At 57.8% G+C, this 19,149-nt stretch overlaps 1 protein-coding gene across 3 annotated transcripts in view; it reads right to left on the bottom strand.

Moving 5' to 3' along the window:
- Window positions 1-549: 549 nt before the first annotated feature.
- Window positions 550-19,149, bottom strand: part of ITIH6 (inter-alpha-trypsin inhibitor heavy chain family member 6) — a 32,040-nt gene continuing 13,440 nt past the window's right edge. For all 3 annotated transcript variants that reach the window (XM_050927196.1, XM_050927198.1, XM_050927199.1), the window contains exons 4-16: window positions 15,922-16,076; window positions 15,394-15,504; window positions 14,986-15,233; window positions 12,432-12,601; window positions 11,860-11,976; window positions 7,090-7,261; window positions 3,655-5,139; window positions 3,282-3,308; window positions 2,583-2,612; window positions 2,301-2,351; window positions 2,096-2,209; window positions 1,388-1,768; window positions 550-1,295 (exon numbers count right to left, since the gene is read on the bottom strand). In XM_050927196.1, coding sequence (XP_050783153.1) covers window positions 1,066-1,295; window positions 1,388-1,768; window positions 2,096-2,209; window positions 2,301-2,351; window positions 2,583-2,612; window positions 3,282-3,308; window positions 3,655-5,139; window positions 7,090-7,261; window positions 11,860-11,976; window positions 12,432-12,601; window positions 14,986-15,233; window positions 15,394-15,504; window positions 15,922-16,076 — 3,291 coding nt within the window. In that variant the 3' untranslated portion in view covers window positions 550-1,065. The remainder of the gene's footprint in view (window positions 1,296-1,387; window positions 1,769-2,095; window positions 2,210-2,300; window positions 2,352-2,582; window positions 2,613-3,281; window positions 3,309-3,654; window positions 5,140-7,089; window positions 7,262-11,859; window positions 11,977-12,431; window positions 12,602-14,985; window positions 15,234-15,393; window positions 15,505-15,921; window positions 16,077-19,149) is intronic.

Genomic DNA, 19,149 nt, shown 5'->3' with positions numbered 1-19,149 from the left:
CAAACCCTCCAGTCGGGGTTGCATGTGTCTGCTGCACCTTTGGGCCACTGCTGCTCCGGGGGGGGCGGGGGTCCAGTCACTAGAGTTGGGAGCCAGGACTCCTGGGTTCTCTCCCTGGCTTAGGGGGGAGCCAGGGTTAGAAGGGAGCTCAGGCAGTATCTAGTCCAACCCCCTGCTTTCCAACCCCCTGCTCAAAGCAGGACCAATCCCCAGACAGATTTTTTTGCCCCAGATCCCTAAATGGCCCCCTCAAGGATTGAACTCACAGCCCTGGGTTTAGCAGGCCAGTGCTCTGTTCTCTTCCAGAGCTTCTAGCTACCTTAAATCTGTGTTTTAGCCTTCTTGGGAATTCCACCTTCAATTGCATGCTGGCCCTCTGGGGAAGGGTCCTCTTCCACCTGTGAGTTGGGCGCCTGGGGAAATACCCTGTGAAAACTAGCAGCTGATCTTCCATCTGAAACCCCTGGGCTGGATTTGCCCGCTAGGAATCCCACCTTCAGCCACTGAAGCCCAGAAAATCGCCCCTTCAAGCCAAGATTCTCCTAGAACTGTAGTTAGAATTGACTTTTACAAATTAAATTACCTATGCCCCATATCATAGGGGGGAGCCATGCTGAACGGATGAATAACGCACAATTACATGGGGGAAAAATCCACCTTACATCAATCACCCGTATCCATTCCACCTTAAATCACCACATTGCACTGGAGAAGGAAATCCAGCTTAATTTAAATATCCATGTCCATTCACTGGAAGGTGGGATCCACCTTAGTTCAGCAGGCGTGTGGCAAGGGGACACTCCACTGTTAATCCACAATCCACGGCAGGTCAGGAGGATTCCACCTTAAATCCACATGGTGGAGAGGGAGAATTCCCCATGAAATCCACAAACTGCAGGAAACAGGGACAGGGATGAGTCCACGTTAAATCCACGATTGGAGCGGGGGAGGAACGATTCCACCTTAAACCCACAAGCCGTGTCCTAGTCGGATGGGGGGTCAGTCTCAGCGATGGGACATGGAGCAGCCCCCACCCTGCCAGTGGCTGGGCCACGCCCCCTGGCCTCACGCCTCCAGTGGATGAGGGACCACGAAGGCACCGTAGGCCCCGCCCAGCAGGGCCTCCACGTTGCTGCCCTTCACCAGCCAGCAGGGGACATGGTGGGCCGGCAGGGGCGAGTCCTTCAGCAGCTTGGTGACCCGCGTGGCTGGCACCGTGGCGCCCCCTCTCTGCAGCCGGGCGGGCCGCTCCCCGGCGCCTGGCTGCAGTCGGATGTCAGCGTTCTGGAACTGACCTGCAGGGGCGAGAGGGGCCGTGGGGTGAATGGTGGGAGCCTGCTGGTGGCAGGACAAAGGGGGAGGGGAAGGAGGGCCCAGAGCCCCTTACCCAGCAGCCCACGGGCCTGCGCCGAGAGCCCGCTGCCGTCCAGCACGTAGAAGCCCAGATGGTCTCTCTGCAGGGGGCTGGGGTGGCTGTACCGATGGCGCTGGACCACGAACTCCAGCCCGGCGCCCAGCTGCAGCGTCACGTTGGTGCCCGGCCCCACCCGCACGCCCAGCCCGGGGCGGCTGACCCAGGCCGGGCGGTCGAAGGGCAGATCCAGGGCCCCCTCCCCCTGCAGCGCCACGCCCTGGAGCGTCACGGTGATCACATAGCGGAGCCGGGGAGGCCCCACCCGCACCGTGATGGTGTCTAAGTAGGTGCGTGGCCGATCCGCTGAGCCCGGCCATGGGGGGGCGCCAACCAGGTGGGCATGGACTGACAGCCCTGGGGGGAGAGATCACAGGCCACGCCATGGTCACTGAGCTGTCAGGGATCCCCGTCTCCTCCCCATCACTCAGCCCCCAGTCCCCATGGCACCACAGCTGCTCCAGGACCTTCACCATTGGAGCAGGAGAGAGAACTGTGGAGTTCTGGCCCCGAGCCCCCCCCTGCTCTAACCACCAGCCCCTACTCCCCTCCCAGAGCCGGGGAGAGAACCCAGGAGTCCTGGCTCCCAGCCCCCCTGCTCTAACCACTAGACCCCACTCCCCTCCCAGAGCCAGGGAGAACCCAGGAGTCCTGGGGCGCTGAGCTGTGGGGTGGGGGTCTCACCGCTGGGCGGGTCAGTCACCAGCTGGAGCACATCTCCTGGGTGCCCATCCAGGGTAAAGCACAGGGTCTCAGAGGAGCCGGGCAGCCGTGCCACAAAGTGAGGGTCTCCATCCACTGCAAGGCAGAGCAAGGAGTGGAGTAAGGGGAGGGGGGAACCAGTCTGCCCCCTCCCCCAACCATCACCTGGGTGTCTGGGCAGCCTTACCTGAGGAGGAGAAAGTGAAGAACTTGGCACCAGCCAAGTCTGCCATGCCAGCTGGGGGTGAGGGGGAGAGAAGAGAGGGTTATAGCCAGTTTGGTGATGTAGCATTCCCGCCCCCCACCCCCCACAAATCCTTGGGCATCCTCTTCCCTCTCCAGAGCAGCATGGGCACGGCTGGCCAGGCCTGGTGCAGCCCAGAGTGACCGCAACGGGCAGTGGCTGAGAACCCACAGGAGACTGCCGAGTCTCCCCCTGCCCTCACCCAGGCCCAGACCTGAAACATACCTGTGTCGCTGTCCTGTTCCTCTAACAAGTCTGGAAGGGAAAGGCAGAGTCAGGGTGGGCGTGTGAGGCTGACTGGCAATCAATGGTGAAGCTGGCTCGCTTAGTGTGAGGGGGCTGGATGCCAACAGCGTGCCCCCCACCCTGGCTCCAGGCCACTCACGGTGGCTGCAGAATGTCAGCAGTTAGTTTAAAAAAATATGAAGTTTCTAGCTCTCATGGTTGGGGAGAAAAGGTGGAAAATGGGATCGGTGCCTGCCTGAGTCTGCAGAGAGCCTGAGCCAATTGCTCAGTGATATGCTGGTGGGTTAAGGCCTCATCTCAGAGCCCCATCCCTTAATCCCTGCCTTGCTCCTTCAGGTATCAGTGCAGCTGTGTCTGGCAGGGGAAAGAACCTGCCCAATTGGTTTGGGCGTTGGCCTGCTAAACCCAGGGCTGTGAGTTCAATCCTCGGGGAGGTCATTTAGGGATCTGGGGGTTGGACTAGATACCTCCTGAGGTTCCTTCCAACCTTGATTGTCTATGATTCAAACTCTCAGCAGGTCTTGCTCCCAGGAACTACAACTCCCAGCATTTGGTTTTAAAGAGCTAGGCTGAGCGGGATTTCCCTTCAAGGGCCAGCCAGCCAGTAGACCTGTCCCCACCAACCTGCCTGGCTAGCCCACCCCGGGGAAGAGCGCGTGGGCCAGGGTGTGGGGTTACCTGAGTAGTCTTCATAATCCAGGACACCTGTAGGGAGAGAGCGAGAATAAACATCCATGCAATTTGGGGTGGGGGGATTCCCGGCAGTGGGGTGGGAGCAGCGGGGGGACCACAGGCCAGGGGGGAGTTGAGAGGGGATCCCGGCAGTGGGGTGGGAGCAGCGGGGGGAGCACAGGCCGAGGAGGGAGTCAGGGAGGGATTCCGGCGAGTGGGGGGGATCCCGGCAGTGGGGCGGGGGGAGTAGGGGAGGGATCCTGGCCACGGGAGAGGTGGGCGGCATGGAGAGTACACATGGCTTGAGGAGCATGGGCTGGGGGACAGCGGGGGGGGGGCTCCCAGCTGTGGGGCAGGTGGGAGGAGACGAGATCCCCACCCTTCTCTCCTTTAGCCGCCACAAAGCTGTACACGGCTGGCGGGTGGAGGGACTCCACGAATTTCTCAGCCACGTCCTTTGCTGACAGCAGCTCTGACTCTGCTGGGAGCAGCAGCAGCCACTGGCTGAGGTCAGTGGCTGGTGTGCCCTGGGGGCCCTTGGACTCCGCCCTGGGGGTGGTGGCATTGGGCCCCAGGCTGGTGGCAGCTGTGCTGTTGCCAGTCCAGGCGTCTGTGACAGTCCAGGCCGTGGGAGCTGCTATGCCCCACGAGAAGGGGGCCCTCTCCGTTCTGGGATGTGGCTGGCGCTTGGTGGCCTGCTGCGGGGGCATCTCCTGCTGGCCGGAGGGGGGTGCCGTGGCTGATCCTGGGCTCGGCGGTGGATGAGTCGTGGCCCTGGGGTTCGCAGCTTTGGGTGCTTTTCCAGGTGTGGCTCTGGCTGCTTTGGTGACACTGTGGGCCGTGGGAGGAGGTGGCGATGCCGTGGCAGTGCCAGGTGCCGACGTGGCTCGGGCTCGTTTGGAGGTGCCCTGGGACATGGCAGATGTTCCTGGGACGGGCGTGGCTCTGGCTAGGTTGGGGAGGACTGTGGCAACTTTGGTGGCACCATCAGAGAGCGAGGTGGATGTAGCCCCCAGAGTGGGCATGACTCCAGAAGCTTTGGTGCCACGGTGGGCCGCTGTGGTGACCAGGGGTGTGCCAGGAGCCCCTGGCATGGCCCGAGCCGTGGTTCTCTCCTCCTCCTCTGGCTTGACCACCACCAGCGAGGTGACGGGCGTGACAAAGTTATACTTCAGCGAGAGGTTGGTGGCCTTTTCGGTGAGCAACCGGCGCGCAGCGGTGTCGTTGGAGTGGAACCGGGCCTGGAGCAGCTCCTGGATGGTGAAGTAGGCCCAGAGGCGCTGGACGAATCGCCCAATCTGCCCCAGGTCCAGAGAGCAGCCGAACAGGGCAGCCTCCGTGGCATTGGCTGAGATATCGTTCTCCAGCCTCAGCTGCCCGGTGTGCCCATGGCCTGCGGCCTCGACGTGCAGCTCAGTGGCCCCTGGGGCCAGCCGCCCGGCCACCACCAGCTCGGCGCCCTGGAAGTAGTGGGGGAAGAGGGTGCGGGTGAGGTCAGCGCCATCGCGGTAGGACAGGGCCACATCGTACAGCAGTGGGCTGGCGATCTCGTCATAAAAGCCAGCGAGCTGCAGGGTGGCATCAGCGTCCTCATAGATGCGCCGGGCCACGCCGCGGTTCTCAAGTGCCAGGCGCCGCAGCAGCCCGTAGTCGGCGTCGTCCCCGAAGGCCAGGCCGAACAGCGAGACGGAGCCGCCCAGGGCCTGCCGGGTGTTGGCCAGGATGCGAGTGCCTGAAGTCACGCCCGCTGTGGGCTCCCCGTCCGTCAGGAAGATGAGCAGTGGGATCCGCGGGGGGGATGGCTCCGGCGTGCCCTGGGTCAGCACCGAGGCGGCCTCCAGCAGGGCTTTGTTGATATCGGTCCCTGAGGAGGGGAAAGGCAGAAGGATCCTGATTTGCAGCCTTCCACTGAACCTCCTCCCAGAGCTGGGGAGAGAACCCAGGAGTCCTGGCTCCCAGCCCCCGCCCCCCACTCTAACCACTAGACCCCACTCCCTTCCCAGAGCCAGGGAGAGAACCCAGGAGTCCTGGCTCCCAGCCCCTCCCTGCTCTAACCACTAGACCCCACTCCCCTCCCAGAGCCAGGGAGAGAATCCAGGAGTCCTGGCTCCCAGCCCCTGCCCCCCGCTCTAACCACTAGACACCACTCCCCTCCCAGAGCCAGGGAGAGAACCCAGGAATCCTGGCTCCTAGCCCCTCCCTGCTCTAACCACTAGACCCCACTCCCCTCCCAGAGCCAGGGAGAGAACCCAGGAATCCTGGCTCCCAGCTCCAACCACTAGACCCCACTCCCTTCTCAGAGCTAGGGAGAGAACCCAGGAATCCTGGCTCGCAGCCCCCCTCCGCTCCCAGTCCACCCAACCTCACTCCTTCTACTGACTTGTGCTCAAGTGTGTTATGATCATTTCTAATATAATTTCTGCATCCTGTGGGGAGCGGGGCAGGAGCCCTGGCTGCGGGGGAGGTCCCACAGGGCACCATGGGGAGCGGGGCAGGAGCCCCATCTGTGGGGGAGTTCCCAGGGGGTGCTGTGAGGAGCGGGGCAGGAGCCCCATCTGTGGGGGAGTTCCCAGGGGGTGCTGTGGGGAGCGGGGCAGGAGCCCTGGCTGCGGGGGAGGTCCCACGGGGCACCATGGGGAGCGGGGCAGGAGCCCCATCTGTGGGGGAGTTCCCAGGGGTGCTGTGGGGAGCGGGGCAGGAGCCCTGGCTGCGGGGGAGGTCCCGCGGGGCACCATGGGGAGCGGGGCAGGAGCCCCATCTGTGGGGGAGTTCCCAGGGGGTGCTGTGGGGAGCGGGGCAGGAGCCCTGGCTGCAAGGGAGGTCCCAGGGGGCACCATGAGGAGCGGGGCAGGAGCCCTGGCTGCAGGGGAGGTCCCAGGGGGCACCATGGGGAGCAGGGCAGGAGCCCCATCTGTGGGGGAGTTCCCAGGGGGTGCTGTGAGGTGCGGGGCAGGAGCCCTGGCTGCGGGGGAGGTCCCACAGGGCACCATGGGGAGCGGGGCAGGAGCCCCGTCTGTGGGGGAGTTCCCAGAGGGCGCTGTGAGGTGCGGGGCAGGAGCCCTGGCTGCGGGGGAGGTCCCAGGGGGCACCATGGGGAGCGGGGCAGGAGCCCCGTCTGTGGGGGAGTTCCCAGAGGGCGCTGTGAGGTGCGGGGCAGGAGCCCTGGCTGCGGGGGAGGTCCCAGCGGGCGCCATGGGGAGCGGGGCAGGAGCCCCGTCTGTGGGGGAGTTCCAAAGAAGTGCCATGGGGAGCGGGGCAGGAGCCCCAATTGTGGGGGAGTTCCCAGGGGGCGCTGTGAGGAGCGGGGCAGGTACCCCGTCTATGGGGGAGGTCCCAGGGGGCGCCGTGGGGAGCGGGGCAGGAGCCCCGTCTGTGGGAGAGTTCCAAAGAAGTGCCGTGGGGAGCGGGGCAGGAGCCCCGTCTGTGGGGGAGTTCCAAAGAAGTGCCGTGGGGAGCGGGGCAGGAGCCCCGTCTGTGGGGGAGTTCCAAAGAAGTGCCGTGGGGAGCGGGGCAGGAGCCCCAATTGTGGGGGAGTTCCCAGGGGGCGCTGTGAGGAGCGGGGCAGGAGCCCTGGCTGCGGGGGAGGTCCCAGCGGGCGCCGTGGGGAGCAGGGCAGGAGCCCCGGCTGTGGGGGAGTTCCCAAGAAGTGCCGTGGGGAGTGGGGAAGGAGCCCCGGCTGCGGGGGAGGTCCCAGGGGGCACCATGGGGAGCGGGGCAGGAGCCCTGTCTGTGGGGGAGTTCCCAGGGGGTGCCGTGAGGAGCGGGGCAGGAGCCCCGGCTGTAGGAGCCCCCCCCCGCCCTCCCAGTGACTCACATCCATCAGCTTCCATCCTGTGGACGTAGTCCTTGGCACTGCGGACGTTGTGGGCCGTGGCCGGGATGGAGCGCTCGGCCTTCCACACGTGGACAGTGTCGGAGAAAGTGACGATATTGAAGCAGTCGTCCGGGTGGAGGTCACTCAGGATGATGTGCATGGCCTTCTTGGTCTGGGGGCAGAAATGCAGCATGGCTGGCCTTGCTTGGGGGAGTTCTGGGGGGTAGGGAGGTGAGGGGCAGGGCAGGATTAGGGGGACAGGGTGGAAGGGGTGGATTTCAGCGAGGGTTTCGACGGGAAAAGGAGGGCACCGACTGGTCTGGCTCTGTTGTTTCGTTTCATCGTGGGATTGTGGGGTGGCGTTCCACTGATCTGCGTTATGTGTGCTATGGGATACACAAACACATAGTGATGTGTGTCGGACACACACACACAATTCTACCTAGCGAGAGAATTCGCTCTGTACCAGTACACACTACAGAAAAGAGGAGAGCCTATCTACGCTGTATTTATAGACCCAGAGGGGTGGCCGTGTTAGTCTGGATCCGTAAAAAGCAACAGCGTCCTGTGGCACCTTATAGACTAACAGACGTATTGGAGCATAAGCTTTCGTGGGCGAATACCCACTGTGTCAGACGCATGTATTTATAGTGACGCCTCACCTGTAGCTATAAAATCCCCACATAAGTATACACATTATAAGGGGACAGTCAGATTTTATTTGTGTATCTGGATGTAGATCTACAATGATATGTACGTATTTAATTATAACTATATTATAATGGGATATTCTCTACAGAGATATGTGGCTGTGGATCCACAATTACATCTACATGTGTATCTGTAAGTCTATATTATAGCATATTATATTCATGTGTGTTCTAGGTATGTTCTGTCTCATATATGCACACACATCTACACAGGGTTGTAGCCACGTTGGTCCCAGGAGATCCGAGACATGATGGGTGAAGTCATATCTTTCATTGGACCAACTTTGGCTGGGGAGAGAGACGAGCTTTCAGAGTTGTTCAAATAAAAGAGAAGATTCACCACCTTAGGGCTTGGCTACACTTGCAGCTGCAGCGCGCTGGGAGTGAAACCCGCCTTCGGAGAGCGCAGCAGGGAAAACACTGCCCTGGGTTTCCACTGTCAGCTGCAAGCGCACTGGCGTGGCCACATTAGTAGCTCTTGCAAGGCCACAGAGAGCAGGGCATTGCGGTAGCTTTCCCAGCGTGCAAGTGGCTGCAACATGCTTCTCAAATGGGGTGGGGGTGGAGTGAGGCAGGGAGTGTGTTGTGCCTATGGGGCGAGAGAGAGAGCTGGTTTTGGGGGGCTGGGAGTGTGTCAGCACGCTGTCTTGTAAGTTCAGACACCAGCAGCACCCAACAGCAGCATTCCACAGTCATCGTTTGCCTTGTCCCGGAGCAGATAAGCAGCCGGCTGTCAGAAACGGAGCTTTGAAAGAGGATATCCACATTCCTGCAGCCAAGTTCAGAACAATGACAAGAGCGGCCACTTGACTTCAGGGGATGATGGGACCTTTCCAAAGGCCAAACACAGCGCAGTAATGCCACAGCTTGTCCACACTGACACCCGGGCGTTTCAGCCAGGACGTGGCAAGCTTTACGCTGCTTGTGGGGCTGGATTCCCAGGAGCGCTCCAGCTGCAGAGTCCAAGCGCTCTACGTGCCTTGCCAGTGTGGACACCTCAGCAGTTAGGGCGCCTGGGGCTGCTTTAATGCACTCTAACCTGCAAGTGTAGCCAAACCCCTTGTGTCTCCGATACACATGAGCACAGTCTTGTTTTCCTACAAGGTATCACTGAATCTACACACCCTGTGTTCTGCGTTATTTTGGCTGATTTTCCTCCCGTTTCGTTCAAGCACGCACATCCATCTCTCTGAACTGCCGCACGAGCCCTCCATCATCCGCAGGGCACCAACCTCTGGACACATCGAGCACCCAGGTGAACAAAAAGCACATCACGCAAAGCCCCAACATACTCCCTCTCTCGCTAGGAACGGCTCAGTTTCTGCACATGGCCTTGTGACTCTGCTAACACCAGCACTGCGGGGTTCTGGAGGAGTTGGATGTAGTCTTCAGGGATTGATTTCGTTCTCCTGCACCACTAGATGACTCCCCTCGGAACACGGTCATAAGCGTTCTCAAGAGCAATGAATACCATGTGCGGGGTGTCTCCTTTCTCTCAATTTCCCCCCAATCTTAATGCAAACCCAGTGTCCATCGTTGGCTCGCCTGGCAGGAATCCAAATTGTGTCTGCCCTTTACTGCTCTCTTCTCTTACCCATAACTTTCTCCCAGATCTTCACCATGAGGTCTATGAGTTCACCACAGTCAGGTACGTCTCCTTTTCTCTGAAATATTGGTATGAGTGTGAACAGCTTCCAGGCAGCAGGCATCTTCTCAGTCCTGATGCCATTAAATGGCCGTGCCAATAAAATCAGCCATTCATGCCCCAGCATTTCCATACTTCTGCTGATTCACTGCTATTTTTCCTGTTTCTCCAAGCTTGTGTGACTTCTTCCAGGACTGATGCCACCAGCCCCTGGGGTGGCTTAGAAGGTTTAGAAAACCTGACCCATGAGGAGCGATTACAAAAACTGGGCATGTTTAGTCTTGAGAAAAGAAGACTGAGGGGGGACCTGATAAGTCTTCAAATCGGTTATGGGCTGTTATAAAGAGAGCGCTGATCAGTTGTTCTCCACGTCCAGTGCAGGTAGGACAAGAGGCAATGGGCTTCATCTGCAGCCAGGGAGATTTATATTATATAGTAGGAAATTTTCTCCAACTCTAAGGGTAGGAAAGTTCTGGAACAGCTGTCCAAGGGAGGCTCTGGAATCCCCGGCACTGTAGATTTTTAAGGACACGCTAGACAAACCTTTGCCAGAGATGGTCTAGGTTTACTTGGTCCTGACTCAGTGCAGGAGGCTGGACTTGGTGACCTGTTAAGGTCCCTTCCAGACTGACATTTCTATGATTCTACGGTTCTCTTGGCTTCTCTTCATTCATGAGCCTTTCAAAATAATTCCTCCACCCTTCTTGAAGCTGTTTCTCATTGATTAATGTATTTCCAGTTTCATCTTTAATGACCTTGATTTCACCAGTGTCTTTAGTTCTCTTAACGAGGGGCTTTGCCAGTCTATATATTTTTCTCTCATCCTCCTTTGTTTCAAGATGGGTATATAAGCCTTCCACGGCCTTAGCATTAGCAGCTGTCACCTCTTTCTTCAATATCCTTTTGGCTTTTTTCTACTACTGAAAATCCTGCTGTTGGAGCATCACTTGTCACAGTTTTAAACACTTTTTTCTTTTCCTCCTCAGTCTCTTGAACTTCCTCGTTTCACCAACAAATCTCCCTGGGGAAAAAGAGTCTTGTTTTCGTTTCACCAAGCAGGCAGTCTGCACATTCGCGATGTTTGTTTGCAACAGGATTCCACCCGATAGGTATTTTCTCTTAGTTTATATGGATTAGCATATTTAACACAGTATACTGCTTCAGCAATGACAAAATGAGCAGTTCAACAATGTTTCCTTTTGACTTTATCACTTCATTTCCTGTAGGCTTTTCTCTTGTTATAACTCAGCAACCCCCTGAGTTTTCACTTTGGTGGCCGAACCAAAAAAATCGAGGAAAAAAAGTTCTGGGTTGAACTAAACATTTTGTTTTACAAACCCGGCTAAATTTCAAAACAAAACGTCAAAATGCTCAGTTTGCATTTTTTTCCCCAGCTGAAACAATTGGCCGAATTTGGTTGCATCTTTCGAGAACTATTCAACCCAAACATTTCACCCAGCTCTAACACTCACCTGAATGGGAAGAATCGGATTCCTCGGTTTTCACGTCATTGCAATCTAGTTTGACCTAGATCTAACATAACAATGGCCAGACTGGGTCAGACCAAAGGTCCGTCCAGCCCAGTGTCCTGTCTGCCGACAGTGCCCAATGCCAGGTGCCCCAGAGGGAGTGAACCCAACAGGTGGTGATCAAGTGATCTCTCTCCTGCCATCCATCTCCACCCTCTGACAAACAGGGGCCAGGGACCCCATTCCTTACCCAGCCTGGCTAATAGCCATTAATGGATTTAATCTCCATGAATTTATCTAGATTTGACCCCAAATCATTCTGAAAGTGGAGCTTTCAGAAGAACCTCTACCAGCGACGGACAATCCAGCACGATCCTTGGTCAGTTGTTCCAATAGGTGAGTCCCCTCCCATTACACCTTATTTCCAGTCTGAATTTGTCCTTTTTCAACATCTAGCCACTGGATCTAGTTAGACCGTATAGAAACCGATGCCATACATAGAAATATGAGCTCTGTACTGTATTAATCCTCCACTGTGTTACACCGAAGCTCTTGGGTTGCCTCCACGCCATCAGACGCAAAGGAGCCAACATTAACGCCTGGAATTTTTTTAGAATTTCCAGCTGGTGTAAAATTTCGAGATCTCAACTCCGAAAGAAAACAGAAAATTGGCATTTCTGTTTTCCGACCCATTCAAATGTGGAGCTGACAGATTTGAGGGGGGATGGAGCAGGTAGTGGATTGGAAATTGTCTAAAGGGGCAGATGGATATGCATAGATGTGCAAATTAGACCACAGCTTCATTTGCATGGATGTTGACCCATGTCCTGAGAGGCCTGCTGTTGCGGGGGCGGGTGCTTCCATCTCTGCCCCCCCAGCTCAGCTCAGCTCTCCTGGCTGCCCCCTCCCCACTGGTCTGGTCTATGGGCGATCTCCACCCTCTCACCTGCTTCATCTTGGTGCCATGCATGGAGCCGCTGATGTCGATGACAAATACCACGTTCTTCTGCACGGGGGGCAGGCCGCGGGGGGCAAAGTAGTGAACGAAGTAGCCGTTGTAGATCTGCCGGAGAGGGAAGGGCGCGGGGCTGAGGCGTGAGGCTGCGGCAGCCCAGGGCACAGGACACCCACCATGTGCTGGTGTGGTGGTGAGGGGAACCCATGGGACAGACAGCTGGTGCCTGGGCGTGGGGGTCATACCCTTCTGCCTGGGCACCCATCCTTCCCCATGCACACCCCTTCCCTCCTCTCCCCCACTCCTCATCCATCCCCCCCACACACCGTCCCATCCCTGCCTCCTCCCCATACCCCATCCATCCTCCCCCATGCTCCATCCCTCCATCCCCACACATCCCATCCATCCCTCCCTTCCCCCCCATGCCCATCCCTCAACCCCCAGATGTGTCTATCTGCTCCCCTCCTCTGTGGGATGTTCCCTGTTCTCTATTCCCTGGCTCTCATCCCCTCCCCACCCTCTTCTCCCCCGGCCGTGAGATCTCAGTTCCAGCCACTCCTCACCTGCACGTCCCCAGCCACATCTGGCATGGCCACGTCGTACTGTATCACAAAGTCCCCCAGGATGCCCGAGCTGGAGAAAGCTGCCTGTTCCTGCGGGGTTGGGGTGAAGACAACCCAGGCGCAGTGGCTCCCCTTCTCCACCCAGGTGGATGGTGGCACATTGGCGTCCCCTGCGAAGAAGCCATGGTAATGAGGGCTGGATGGAGGCTGGGACACAGGGACCCCGTGGCACACGGTCCCCTGCCCTTGGAGTTCTCCCTGCAGACCTGACAAACTCACTCCACCAGCCCAGCCCGTCTCTCTCAATGTCCTGGAAGGAAACAGAAAATCCTCACTGGTGAAATGCCAAGTGGGGGGAGTGGGAAATAGGGAAGGGGCTGGGTCACGGATACAGAGTAAGCTGGGTGGCCACTTGGTGCAGGCGAACGTGGCTCCAGGGACACGTGTCCTTCTGGGAACAAGGCGCGCTGGCTGGCCTTACAGGTGGGGGGCCTCTTTCCTGGCAAGCAGCGACCCTGTGGGTCGTGGGGGAGAATCAGCGGAACAGGAACGTCTAGTGCGGCGCCAGGGTCCGAAAAGCTAATGCCATGAGAACGCTACAAGGGATAGGGAGCTGGCCTGAGAGCGAGGGACTCCCAGAGCTCAATCTCGTTCGCGTAACAAAGAGAAGGTGAAGCGGGGCCATGATCTCCACTAGAAGTCCCTACACAGGGTACAAATCATAGAATCTCAGGGCTGGAAGGGACCTCGGGAGGTATCTAGTCCAACCCCCTGCTCAAAGGGGGACCAATCCCCAGATGGATCTTTACCCCAGATCCCTCAGTGGTCCCCTCAAGGATTGAGCTCACAACCCTGGGTTTAGCAAGCCAATGCTCAAACCACTGACCTATCCCTCCTGCAAATATTTAACAACAGGCTCTTCGGCCCAGCAGAGGGAGGGCTAACCCGATCCAAGGGCTGGACGCTGAAGCCAGACCAATTCAGAGAGGAAATCAGGTGTCAGTTTTAACAGCTTCCCAAGGGTGGTGCTGGATTCTCCAGCACTGGTGACTTTTCCATCAAGACAGGATCTCTTTTACATAAGCCTTGCTCTAGGCATGGTTTGGGGCAGCTCTCTGACGTGTTACAAAGGAGGTCAGATGGGACGGGCCTCGAGATCTGCGACTCTAGATCGTGCAGGGTATTTCACGGGAGGTGTCTACAGAAAGCTCGTAACTCGTCAGGCCTCGGGACCGTTGCAAGACAGTCAAATGGGGAACAGTTAAGGGCCAATCAGGGCCAGTGCTTCCATTGAGGCGAACTAGGCAATCGCCTAGGGCGCCAGGATTTTCGGGGGGCGGCATTTTGCCGGGTGGGGGCAGCAGGCGGGTCTGGTGGACCTGCCGCAGTCATGCCTGCGGAGGGTCCGTTGGTCCACGGCTCCAGTGGAGCTGCTGCAGTCGTGCCTGCGGACGGTCTGCTGGTCCCACGCGGCTCCACTGGACTCCCGCAGGCATGGCTGCAGCGGCTCCACCGGAGCCGCAGACCAATGGACCCTCCGCAGAAATGGCTGTGGCAGCCCCACCGGAGCCACAGACCAATGGACCCTCCGCAGAAATGGCTGTGGCAGCTCCTCTGGAGCCGCGGGAGCGGCACATGGGGGCGGCGAGATGGCCGTGCGCCTAGGGCGCGAGAAACTCTAGCGCTGGTCCTGGGGCCAATATGTTCCTACTGAAAGCAGGTTGGCTGGGCTTGGAGGAGAAATGTATCACCAGAGAGCCTTGCTACTCATCAGCTAATTGAGCTGTCCTGCTCCCTCCCAAAATTATCCCTGGCAAACTCAGAGGTACCATGTCACCTCTCAGGGACCATCAGTGTCACCCAGCCTGATCTCCTGCACATCGCAGACTCAGAGCCTCCCTCGCCCATGGCACGGAGGGAGGCAAAAAACGCCGACCTGGGGGAAATCCCACTTGATTAGCTAGGAGAGGGAATGACCCATAAGGCTAGACCCAGGTTGGGATTTCAGGATCTAGGTTGGTACCCACTTGTTTCCATCACTGGTTTTAGTTCAGTCCTGAGCCTTACTTTACTTTAATAAGCCTTTTTCCAGAAGCACCCACGAGTGCTCTGTGTTACACAGGAGTGCGGGGGTAGGAGAAAGCTAGTAAACTGGAGCACACTCCACTTGGGGGGCCAAGGATTGGGGATTTCAGGGGAGAGGTAATGTGGGGGAACTCGGGGAGTGGGTGCCCGGCGAAGTTGGGGCTGGCCCAGCCCAGAGGGGAGTGCTGGAGTGGCTGCCAGAAGAAAGATACTTTCTTGCTAGAGGCAGACGGCAACAAGGTGACTTGTATCCTGAGTAACGGGGGAACAGTCACAAACACGCCAGGGCTCTTGGCCCACTGAACAGCAGCAGAATCCCGGCTTTCAGGTTAAAAAAAAAAAGGAAGAGAAAGTTTCTAGGCCACAGGGTTGGGGAGAAAAGATAAAAAATGTGACAGATGCTCCAATGCCTGGCTGAGTGTGCAGAGAGCCTGAGCCGAGCGCTCGCAGAGGTGTGAACCGTGTGTACCTCGCAAGGTGTTGGTGAGCAGGCGGCTGGTGCGGAGGGGCAGCACGTGGACGTAGTTGATGCCGGTGCGCTCCGAGATGCTCACCTCCACGGTGAGGTTCCCCACCACCTGCTGGGGACGCACGCTCACAGCGTGCTGGTACTTGCCCAGGTGCCGCTGCAGCAGCTCCTCGTAGCTCAGCTCGAAGGACACTTGGCTTCCGGCTGCTACGCTGGCAGAGACCCGGAATTTCTCTGTCTCCCGATCCCTGGGAAAGGGGCAAAGCCAGGAATAGAACCCAGGAGACCTGGCTCCCAGGCCCCACTGCTCCACTCACTAGACCCCACTCCCCTCCCAGAGCTGGGGAGAGAACCCAGGAGTCCTGGCTCCCAGCAGCCTGCTCTAACCACTAGCTGCCGGGCTCTCACCTAGTGCCAACATGAGCTGCTGTCTGGCCCTGTCTCCGGGCCTCGTCGTACATCTTCTTGGCTTGACGCTTCTCTTTCACCTCGGCCACATAGAGTTTATTGTTGATGGTGCTAGGATGGAAGAGAGGGGGATTATGGGACATGGCCTTAAATCTGCCAGATAGCAGCAGACACAGTGGGGGTAGGTCTCCTTGATCAGACCCGGTTCTGGGGACCCTCCGTCTCCATCCCCACTCCTCCATCCCTCCCTTCATCCACCCACCCCCACTCCTCCATCCCTCCCTCCCCACCTCTCCATCCCCATCCCCTCCCATCCCTTCCCACACTCACTCCTTCCCCATACCCCCCCTCCCCACACAACCCCCTCTATCTATCTCACTCCCACTCTCCTCCACTGCTCTGTCCCTTCCAGCCCCCCTCCATCCCGGATCCCATGTGAACACATTTCCAACCCCCCTTCCCCCCCATCCCCGAGGTGTGGGGGTGTGGCCGCAGGAGCTGCCCGCCCGGGACCTGTCCCGGCCTCACATGCTGAAGTTGGAGATGAATGCCGAGCCGGGCAGGTCTAGGTCGAAGATGGCTTCCTTGGGCTCAGTGTGGGGGTTGCTCAGCTCGGTCCGAACACGGGTGGAGGCGTAGCGGGACACAATGGTGGAGCGGACGGAGAAGCTGGTCATGGTGAGCTGGGCACAGAAACAGGGATGTGTAGGGGGTGTCTTCAGAAACCCTTGCCCTGCCCATGGCTGAAAGGGGTGTGCCCGGAGAGAAGCCAGGCGTCCTGGCTCCCAGACACCGCCCCGTGCCCCTGTTCTAATGCACAAGAACTACACATTCATTCCTTTTAGTGAAATGGAAACTGAAATTCTCCCGCTGCCCCATGACTCCAGAAGCAGGCCCTGCCTGATCTAGCTCCTTTTTCCTAACAAAATCCACTCAGCCCCGACGGATCGCCCTGCTGGCTGCACTGGCCCTGGGCTCTGGCTCGGAGGCGGCTGCGTGAGTCTGGAGCTCACCCAACGAAGCACATGAGGAGCCGCCATGTTCCAGCGGGAGCCCTGCTTAGCTACAGCGGAGATCCAGTGCCTCTGCCAGCATGAAACAAACCAGATCCCAGCTGGGGTCCAGCCCTGGGGAGTCCGTGGGGCCAGACCCCCAGCCGGTGTCCATCAGCCATAGCCCCATGGAGTCAGTGGGGCCAGACCCCCAGCCGGTGTCCACCAGCCATAGCTCCATTAGAGTCAATGGGGCCAGACCCACAGCCAGTGTCCATCAGCCATAGCCCCATGGAGTCTGTGGGGCCAGACCTCCAGGCGGTGTCCATCAGCCATAGCCCCATGGAGTCTGTGGGGCCAGACCCCCAGTCAGTGTCCATCAGCCATAGCTCCATGGAGTCAATGGGGCCAGACCCCCAGCCAGTGTCTATCAGCCATAGCCCCCTGGAGTCAGTGGGGCCAGACCTCCAGACGGTGTCCATCAGCCATAGCTCCATTAGAGTCAGTGGGGCCAGACCCCCAGTCAGTGTCCATCAGCCATAGCTCCATTAGAGTCAGTGGGGCCAGACCCCAAGCCAGTGTCTATCAGCCATAGCTCCATTAGAGTCCGTGGGGCCAGACCCCCAGCCAGTGTCCATCAGCCATAGCTCCATTAGAGTCAATGGGGCCAGACCCCCAGCCAGTGTCTATCAGCCATAGCCCCATGGAGTCCGTGGGGCCAGACCCCCAGCCGGTGTCCACCAGCCATAGCTCCATTAGAGTCAATGGGGCCAGACCCACAGCCAGTGTCCATCAGCCATAGCCCCATGGAGTCAGTGGGGCCAGACCTCCAGACGGTGTCCATCAGCCATAGCTCCATTAGAGTCAGTGAGGCCAGACCCCCAGTCAGTGTCCATCAGCCATAGCTCCATTAGAGTCAATGGGGCCAGACCCCCAGCCAGTGTCTATCAGCCATAGCCCCATGGAGTCAGTGGGGCCAGACCCCCAGCCAGTGTCTATCAGCCATAGCCCCATGGTGTCAGTGGGGCCAGACCCCCAGATGGTGTCCATCAGCCATAGCTCCATTAGAGTCAGTGGGGCCAGACCCCCAGTTAGTGTCCATCAGCCATAGCTCTATGGAGTCAATGGGGTAAGACCCCAGCTAGGCTCCATTGGCCATAGCTCCATTGAAGTCAATGGGTCCAGACCCCAGCTGGGGTCAGAGAATCATAGAATCTCAGGGTTGGAAGAGACCTCAGGAGGTATCTAGTCCAACTCCCTGCTCAAAGCAGGACCAATCCCACCCAAATCATCCCAGCCAGGGCTTTGTCAAGCCTGACCTTAAAATCCTCTAAGGAAGGAGATTCCACCACCTCCCTAGGGAACCCATTCCAGTGCTTCACCACCCTCCTAGTGAAATAGGGTTTCCTAATATCAGCCTAGACCTCCCCCACTGCAACTTGAGACCATTGGTCCTTATTACTCATAGACTCATAGACTCATAGGTCAGAAGGGACCAATCTGATCATCTAGTCTGACCTCCTGCACAAGGCAGGCCACAGAACCCCACCCATCCAATTTTATACAACTCCTATCCCAGGACCGAGTTATTGAAATCCTCAAAAATGGTTTGAAGACCTCAAGCTGCAGAGACACCACCAGCAAGCGACCCGTGCCCCACGCTGCAGGGGAAGGCGAAAAACCTCCAGGGCACCTGCCAATCCGCCCTGGAGGAAAATTCCTTCCCGACCCCAAATATGGCGATCAGCTAAACCCTGAGCATGCGGGCAAGAGTCACCAGCCAGCACCCAAGAAGGAGTTCTCCGCAGCAACTCAGTACCCATCGCATGCAACATCTCCCCGCAGACCACTGAGCAGACCTGTCTGGTGGTAATTCAAGATCAATTGTCCAAATTAACGATCCTATCATAACATCCCCTCCATATACTTATCAAGCTTTGTCTTAAAGCCAGGAAAGTCTTTTGCCCCTACTACTTCCCTCGGAAGGCTATTCCAGAACTTCACTCCCCTAATGGTCAGAAACCTTCGTCTAATTTCAAGTCTAAACTTCCTAATATCCAGTTTATACCCATTCGTCCTCGTGGCTACATTAGTACTAAGCTTAAATAATTCCTCTCCCTCCCTAACGTTAACCCCCTTGATATATTTATATAGTGCGAGCATATCCCCCCTCAGCCTTCTTTTGGCCAGGCTAAACAAGCCAAGCTCTTTGAGTCTCCTTTCATAAGGCAGTTTTTCCATTCCTCGGATCATCCTCGTAGCCCGTCTCTGAACCTGTTCCAGTTTGAATTCATCCTTCTTGAACATGGGACACCAGAACTGCACACAGTATTCCAGATGGGGTCTCACCAACGCCGTATACAACGGTACTAACACCTCCTTATCCTTGCAGGAAATACCCCGCCTGATGCATCCCAAAATCGCATTTGCTTTTTTAACAGCCGTATCACATTGGCGACTCATAGTCATCCTGCTATCAACCAGTACCCCAAGGTCCTTCTCTTCCTCCGTCGCTTCCAACTGATGCGCCCCCAACGTATATCCAACGTATATTCTGTCATCTGCCACCACTGAGAACAGCCAAGCTCCATCCTCTTTGGAAACCCCCTTCAGGTAGTAGAAAGCAGCCATCAAATCCCCCCTCATTCCTCTCTTCTGCAGACTAAACAACCCCAGTTCTCACAGCCTCTCCTCGTAAGTCATCGGCTGTAGCTCCATTAGAGTCAATGCGGCCAGACCCCCAGCCGGTGTCCATCAGCCGTAG

This window comes from Gopherus flavomarginatus, chromosome 18, assembly GCF_025201925.1.
Source record: "Gopherus flavomarginatus isolate rGopFla2 chromosome 18, rGopFla2.mat.asm, whole genome shotgun sequence".
Lineage (NCBI taxonomy): Eukaryota > Metazoa > Chordata > Testudines > Testudinidae > Gopherus > Gopherus flavomarginatus.
The sequence above is the reverse complement of the archived record's forward strand: the minus strand, read 5'-3'. Positions and strand labels throughout refer to the sequence as shown.